General features: G+C 41.8%; 1 protein-coding gene across 1 annotated transcript; it reads right to left on the reverse strand.

Annotated features, from left to right (window-relative positions):
- Window positions 1–2697: 2697 nt before the first annotated feature.
- LOC111980401 (ependymin-2) lies at window positions 2698–4823 on the reverse strand. Its single transcript, XM_024011131.2, has 6 exons — window positions 4648–4823; window positions 4416–4447; window positions 4037–4177; window positions 3665–3851; window positions 3402–3486; window positions 2698–3197 (listed from the first exon to the last, which is right to left on the reverse strand). The coding sequence occupies exons 1-6, from the start codon at window positions 4733–4735 to the stop codon at window positions 3065–3067; spliced, it is 666 nt and encodes a 221-aa protein (XP_023866899.1). The 5' UTR covers window positions 4736–4823; the 3' UTR covers window positions 2698–3064.
- Between the last annotated feature and the right edge of the window lie 3600 nt (window positions 4824–8423).

An 8423-nucleotide genomic window follows, 5' to 3' on the forward strand; every position in this document is an offset into this window, starting at 1 on the left:
ACAATGTAGAAAATAGTAAAAATAAAGAAAAACCCTTGAATGAGTAGGTGTGTCCAAACTAGAGCCTGTAAGTAAGCATTTTACTGTAAGGTCTACACCTGTTGTATTCGGCGCATGTGACAAATAAACTTTGATTTGAAATAGGACCAGTGTGGGCTCTAGCTGTTATCTACTTTCTCAGTTGGTGGTGGGCAGTGGACAGTTTCCAGTGGACATTGAGTTTCTGTCAGTAACTGTCCCCTCCAGTTATTTATGTGGTTGTTGTTGTCCCATAGTGCAGAGGTTGGACGGTAAAAATAAATTGATTTCCACTGTATCCTAGTTATTTGCTTGATGCGTAACCCTTTAAATACTAACTAAAATGCTTTCATTCTTGATAATAAGTATATTATCTATGTTATTTCACACATATGTTTGGATCACACATCCACAGCGCAAATCAGTTTCTTTGGTGAAACATGTTGCTGGGATGGCCTATGGAAAGCACAGAAAAAGTCACTGCCACCCCAAACCCCATGGATCCCTGCCAAAACTGTCATGTACACATAATACATCTGTAGTCTGCAGAAGAATAGACGAGAGCAGGGAGTGTTTACAGTGCTGATACTACAGAATCAAACGGAACATAATGGATCTCTATGGCTGATATAGACACACTGCCACACTGAGAATTAGCCTGTAACTCAGCATTAGACTTAAATTATTTTCCCATGTGATTTTATTTGATCTAATTAGGCTATATCTTCACTCACAGACCTGTTTATCTACCTGCAACCTCTCAGTCACTTTATTCAGTATAAATATTTTTAGAGAAAGGATAAAATATAAAAAGCAGTGAAAGGAGGGGTGTGGGAGCGTGTGGATTAGTTTACGAGGTTGAGTCATTTTCAAAGAGCTACAATCTAACTGTTGCTTCACGCAGATTGGCGGCACGGTGAGCCTGCTCTCGAACAACACACAGGACAAGAAGGCTAAAATGTAACTAAGACTACATTTGGAGGGACAAGCAACACCGCTGTTTTAACAAGATCAACATTTAACAATATTGGATAGGTTAATCTGGGGCGACACATTTCAGTAAAATAGCCTATTTTCCTTTGACAGATGGTGGTGGTCTGAATTGCAGTTATGGGCTCTATGAAGCAGGCATAGAARGACCCAGGGATTAGACATGTTTGCGAGATCATCTGATGAGAATGCAAGAATCCTTTCGTGTAAATATTGGCACTGAAATCATTGAAGCAGTGTTTTATATTTTAGGCCTACAGTGATTGACTGCAGTGGACTGCTCGAACTAAACACAGAAAGACAGAGTTTGTCCGCCGAGAACCAATAGTCTGCTCTGATGTGCTCTAATTCTACAGATAATGCTATTTTATCCATTTCTATGTTTGACCCAGATGCTTTTATTCGACCGATTTTAACATTTTAGCGTGTGTTCTGATAGTCTATCAGTAATTCAACTCACCTACTGACACCTCCTGGGCAAACGCGAGCGAAATAAGTAACAAAGGGAGACAAACCGCGATGAAAGTTACAATTTTGTCTACCGCCAGCTCCAGACGCACTCATTTGTACTTTGACTGTGTTGGATCCTTCAATAAAAAGTCGGAGAAAACGTATTCTGTAGCAACGTGTGCAATCGCCATGGTTCAATGTGAAATAGTCACCGTGTGACCAATTTCAAAGTAATCGCCAGTTAAAATGTGTCGTTCATCTGAAAAGCAAGCCGATGTCCCACGTTATTACGCACATTAGGCCTATTTGCTATGAAGACCGCGAGGAACTAAGCTTTACTGTAATTAATTAACAACAAGCATGTTCCTTATCTGAAAGTGCATTCAATGATTCCTGTTACTCATGGTCTAGACTTGCACGGATGGGCTAGCGGCAAAGGGGTGATCGACACGTGACCCACCTCAACGCTCACAGCCTATTATTATTTTACTGTCAATGGAAAAGCAGTGCCAGACTGATTACCTGTGACTTGCCTAGGTCCACGGCCATATATGCAATTAAGTCCACGCACTGAGTGTTACAGAAAACAAAATAATGTTCTCTCCTCCAGGAATAAATTAGGTAGGCCTGATTCATAGCGTTGCTATGACAGTTTAATTTCATACATGGACTAGTCCCCCACTGCTGCAACTGCTGCCGTGCAGTGGGCCCCATGTGGTGGTGCTGAAATGGGCCAGTGGGCCTACACATTTCAGCATGTTTGGAGGGTCCCATTCAGTCACACTGTCCCAGCCCTGGCAGCTGCAGCACCAAGGACAGCAGCTGGCCTCATGCTCAGCAACTCACCCCAGATAGGGTTCACGCTCTGTCTCCCTGCTTGTTTTGGGTTTAATGACTTCATTGCCTTTCAGGTATCACATCCCTCTCTGTTAACCAGAAATAGTTTAAAAGTTATTTCAAACCCAATTTACAACAGGCCACAAGTGACCATGTCTGTGAAATACATTTTATGTAAACCTAACCCAGAAATACTGACAGACAAAGACAGTGAGTCTATTGTTCCGGATCAAAGGCATGACTAATTAATGAGACTAGAGTTTAGCCAATGTGGGCTACAGGGGCTAGACGCTACGGTGCTGCAATTAGTTTCAGCTAGAGGTTAAGAGATATTCTTATGTATGTTTGAGGAAGATGTTGAAGATGACTTGGGTAATAAAAAAAATACATTTGGAGACTGGAAAAGATTTGGAGTTTTTATTATCTTATTTGCCTATGCAGACCTCTTACGCATTTGCAACTTAAAGTGACAGATTGTTAGTGTAAGGTACAAACGTTATATGTCCATCTATCCTGGTCAAATGTAGAGATTACATTAACATGACAACTTGAAATTAACTTTCCTTTTTACATCTGATCCATCTTTTATGCAATGTCTTCAAAGGGGAATCAACAAAGAAAGTAAATTATAATACAGATCTTATCTAACAGAAGAGGAAAGATCGTAATAAAACACTCAAATGTAGTCATTAGAGTGAGAGAAACATCTAGGTGGATTAGCTTGCCAGGCTCTTGGTTGGTTGGGGCTGGAGGTCCTGGTGACACTGTATCAGACAGTGTTGAAAATATTGAAGAAGTCATTCTTCTGGCCCTTTGGAGTCCCCTCCAGCTCCACAGCCTCACAGAAAGACGGCAGAGTGAACATTTCAGGGTCCTTCACCTCAGTGACCACTTCAGAATTGCTGTAAGAAAAAGYGAAATCACATGAATATTTCGGGCAMGCAAGAACCTACACCATAAGCACAATCAGATATACAGTGTAGAACAAAATCTACAATCTTCAAATAAATCTAGTACTGTAATAGGGCAATATGGTAGCAGCATACTTTACATACATGTCAGTAACCTTACCACTGCTTTAAGCAAGTTAAAAGTATGTCACACACCTGAAGAGGAGTGTGATGGAGTCAGTTGAGTAGAAAGTACTGAGTGGTAGACATTCTCCCACAGTAGTTAACACAGAATACTGGCCTGGAGATCAGATAGATAGACAGACAGAAGTACTGACATATACTGTATGTGAATGCTTTGATACACCTCAATAGCCTTGCTATATAATCCATATACAGTATATATCATATATATCATGTATTACTTCATTAATGAAAATCACATTGACAGTCTGACTCCTAATGTGTATCATAATTACCCTTAGTCTCTGCCACGGATCCCATCCATATGTTCACTTTGATGTTCTCCTCCTGAACAGTGTCACTCCCCAAAAACAGCTCAACCTGATGGGCTGCACCAGCGGGGAGTTCAAGAGCGTGAGCATGAGAGTGCAGAGACATCTTCTTACAGGACTGGTTCTTCATGTCAATGTCATAGAAGACCCCCTGAGAGAGATGGTAGAGATGGAGGAAGACTCGGTTATGACAATGCTGTGTCATAACCATAGTAACAAGTGTGTTATACATGTATACTTTGATGTTATAAAGCAGCTATTCTGCATTACAATTGGGTTGGACTCAACTGAAATGTTGTCTTATAAGTGTTTATTTCTGTTAGTTCTCAGTGTTACCTCTTCAAATAGCATCAGGTAGTCCTCCAGATGCTCAGTCTTGTTGAGGTGCATCTCACTTTCAGTGAAACGTAGCTTCTTGTCCGTAGAGTCGTAGCTGTAATGTCCAGTTGCCTTGATTTCACCTCCTGTAAGGGCCATCTGTTTTATCAAGAGAGGAAGAGCGAGAGGAAGATATAAAGAGAGAGAGAGAGAGAGAGAGAGAGAGAGAGAGATGAGTATGACCCCATTCTGTACCTGCAAAAACATCAGTGTACTGAAACAGGATTGCCTGAGCTGAATGTCTGGTTTGGTTTTGAAATAATGGAAATATAGCCACACGGTATCCTTACATGAAACTGGACATTGATAATGGTTAATGGATTAATGGACAACTCACCACAGTCAGGACCCCAGTCATATTAGGTGATGCTAAAAGACAAAAACGGAATTTAGACAGATTTTAAAACTCAGAGATATGTAGGCATATAGGTATAATTTAAGTTAGAGACTGTCAAATCTATGAACCTTGACGATATTACAGAAATAGTCATACAAGTAACAGCAGTTTTCCACATAGTGCACAGCAAACATTAACTACTACAAGTAGATATAAAGCAGATAATCCTTACTGCAGTGTTGTGGGCCGTGGGACTCTGCCAGGGCGGTGGCACCCAGACACAGCCAGATGGAAAGGGCAGCGAAGGCGAAGTCCTGCATCTTCTTGTGGAGGGAGACTGAGGTTAACACTCAAACTTACACAACTCAGAGAGGATGATCACGACTCCAAGCGGTTCCAGGAACTGTGACAGGATGGATGGACACTGGTCCTTTTATAGTGTCCAACCATGGGATTAAACGGAACACCTCTATGGGTCCAACCCCCACAGTGTCTGTAACAGTGGAAGAATGTTTTGGAAAGAGACAAGGGGTGGTTTAAACTTGCTGACCTTTCCTTCCACGTGGACCCTGACAAACAACATCTGCATAAACAGGGACTTAAGGACAAGCCACATGGAGTCACTATGAAGTAATGGTCTGCCTTGCCATTGTGTGTCCTGTTCTGTCCTTGTGTGTCCCCTGTCTTGTCAGCATCTTGTGCTACAGTTGAAGTCGGAAGTTTACATACACTTATGTTGGAGTCATTAAAACTGTTTTTTCAACCACTCCACAAATGTATTGTTAACAAACTATAGTTTTGGCAAGTCAGTTAGGACATCTACTTTGTGCATGACACAAGTAATTTTTCCAACAATTGTTTACAGAGCAGATTATTTCACTTATAATTCACTGTATCACAATTCCAGTGGGTCAGAAATGTACATACACTAAGATGACTGTGCCTTTAAATAGCTTGGAAAATTCCAGAAAATTATGTCATGGCTTTAGAAGCTTCTGATAGGCTAATTGACTTCATTTGAGTCAATTGGAGGTGTACCTGTGGATGTATTTCAAGGCCTACCTTCAAACTCAGTGCCTCTTTGCTTGACATCATAGGAAAATCAAAAGAATCAGCCAAGACCTCAGAAAAAAATTGTAAGCCTCCACAAATCTGGTTTAATCCTTGGGAGCAATTCCTAACGCCTGAAAGGACCACGTTCATCTGTACAAACAATAGTAAGCAAGTATAAACACCCATGGGACCACGCAGCCGTCATACCGCTCAGGAAGGAGACGCATTCTGTCTCCTAGTGATGAACGTGCTTTGGTGGCAAAAGTGCAAATCCATCCCAGTACAACAGCAAAGGACCTTGTGAAGATGCTGGAGGAAACAGGTACAAAAGTATCTATATCCACAATAAATAAGTCCTATATCGACATAACCTGAAAGGCCGCTCAGCAAAGAAGAAGCCACTGCCTCAAAACTGCCATAAAAAGCCAGACTACGGTTTGCAACTGCACTGGGACAAAGATCGTACTGGAGAAATGTCCTCTGGTCTGATGAACAAAAATAGAACTGTTTGGCCATAATGACCATCGTTATGTTTGGAGGAAAAAGGGGGAGGCTTGCAAGCCGAAGAACACCATCCCAACCGTGAAGCACGGGGGTGGCAGCATCATGTTGTGGGCGTGCTTGTCACGTTCTGACCATAGTTCTTGTGTGTTTTACTTGTTTTATTGTTGGTCAGGACGTGAGCTGGGTGGCCATTCTATGTTGTGTGTCTAGTTTGTCCATTTCTATGTATGCCTGATATGGTTCTCAATCAGAGGCAGGTGTTTGTCATTGTCTCTGATTGGGAACCATATTTAGGTGGCTTGTTTTTGTGTTGGGGTTGGTGGGTGGATGTCTTCGTCTTTGTGTTCTGACCAGATAGGACTGCCTCGGTTTTCACGTTTGTTATTTTGTATTTTTGTATATGGTTCACGTTATCGTCTTTTTGTTTATTAAACATGTTGAACACTAGCCGCGCTGCATTTTGGTCCTCTCCTTCACCAACGGAAGAAACCGTTACAGTGCTTTGCTGCAGGAGGGACTGGTGCACTTCACAAAATAGATGGCATCATGAGCAAGGAAAATTATGTGGATATATTGAGGCAGCATCTCAAGTCATCAAGTCAGGAAGTTAAAACTTGGTCGCAAATGGGTTTCCAAATGGACAATGACCCCAAAGCATACTTCCAAAGTTGTGGCAAATGGCTTAAGGACAACAAAGTCAAGGTATTGGAGTGGCCATCACAAAGCCTGACCTTAATCCTCTAGAAAATTTGTGGGCAGAAACTGAAAAAGCGTGTTGCGAGCAAGGAGGCCTACAAACTTGACTCAGTTACACCAGCTCTGTCAGGAGGAATGGGACAAAAATTCACCCAACTTATTGTGGGAAGCTTGTGGAAGGCTACCTGAAATGTTTGACCCAAGTTAAACAATTTAAAGGTAATGCTGCCAAATACTAATTGAGTGTAATGTTACTTCTGACCAACTGGGAATGTGATGAAAGAAATAAAAGCTGAATAAATCATTCTCTCTACTATTATTCTGACATTTCACATTCTTAAAATAAGTGGGTGATCCTAACTGACCTAAGACAGGGGATTTATACTAGGATTAAATGTATTTTGGCTAAGGTCAAATCAAATCAAATGTATTTATATAGCCTTCTTAAATCAGCTGATATCTCGAAGTGCTGTACAGAAACCCAGCCTAAACCCCAAACAGCAAGCAATGCAGGTGTAGAAGCACGGTGGCTAGGAAAACTCCCTAGAAAGGCCAAAACCTAGGAAGAAACCTAGAGAGGAACCAGGCTATGAGGGGTGGCCAGTCCTCTTCTGGCTGTGCCGGGTGGAGATTATAACAGAACATGGCCAAGATGTTCAAATGTTCATAATGACAGCATGGTCAAATAATAATAATCACAGTAGTTGTCGAGGATGCAGCAAGTCAGCACCTCAGGAGTAAATGTCAGTTGGCTTTTCATAGCCGATCATTAAGAGTATCTCTACCGCTCCTGCGGTCTCTAGAGAGTTGAAAACAGCAGGTCTGGGACAGGTAGCACGTCCGGTGAACAGGTCAGGGTTCCATAGCCGCAGGCAGACAGTTGAAACTGGAGCAGCAGCTACGGCCAGGTGGACTGGGGACAGCAAGGAGTCCCTCATGCCAGGTAGTCCTGAGGCATGGTCCTAGGGCTCAGGTCCTCCGAGAGAGAAAGAAAGAGAGAATTAGAGAGAGCATACTTAAATTCACACAGGACACCGGATAAGAAAGGAGAAGTACTCCAGATATAACAGACTGACCCTAGCCCCCCGACACGTAAACTACTGCAGCATAAATACTGGAGGCTGAGACAGGAGGGGTTAGGAGACACTGTGGCCCCATCCGATGATACCCCCGGACAGGGRCAAACAGGAAGGATATAACCCCACCCACTTTGCCAAACACAGCCCCCACACCACTAGAGGGATATCTTCAACCACCAATTTACCATCCTGAGACAAGGCCGAGTATATAAACTTCCGACTTCAACTGTATATTCTATGATTCCTTGGGTATGGTCCACCCAATTAGTTTGTAAGCCATGAGACAATATTCAGATACTAATCATACTGTATGAATGCTTACTGCTTGGTCATAAATGTACTTGTAGTGGACAGTAATATTTGACATGTGTATATATAGTATATATGATATTATAAATACCTCACATGCGACTGGTAATAAATGTTTATCTGACTCCATAAAGATAATTAAAATATACAAGCAAGCATCATGCTTGACGTTGACTAGCAAGAATTCGTCTGAGAATTGTCTACACCAAAGGTAAATATTTAATTAACATTGTACAATGAATGGATTCACATACGAGGAATAAAGCTTAAGTTACAAAGCATTAACTTAACGGACAAAGCATGAACAAAGTGATGCTTATTAGGCGGGAGGCCTACAAGCCTAGGAAATTGGAACTGATCATACAAC

The sequence above is a fragment of the Salvelinus sp. IW2-2015 genome, linkage group LG20, assembly GCF_002910315.2.
Source record: "Salvelinus sp. IW2-2015 linkage group LG20, ASM291031v2, whole genome shotgun sequence".
Lineage (NCBI taxonomy): Eukaryota > Metazoa > Chordata > Actinopteri > Salmoniformes > Salmonidae > Salvelinus > Salvelinus sp. IW2-2015.

Excerpts from the sequence above, each read along its gene's own strand:
- LOC111980401 (XM_024011131.2), bottom strand. The coding sequence starts at position 4,735 with ATGCAGGACTTCGCCTTCGCTGCCCTTTCCATCTGGCTGTGTCTGGGT. Across the intron at positions 4,448-4,647 it reads CCACGGCCCACAACACTGCA|CATCACCTAATATGACTGGG; the intron begins GTAAGGATTATC and ends TTTGTCTTTTAG. Across the intron at positions 3,198-3,401 it reads TCCATCACACTCCTCTTCAG|CAATTCTGAAGTGGTCACTG; the intron begins GTGTGTGACATA and ends TTTTTCTTACAG.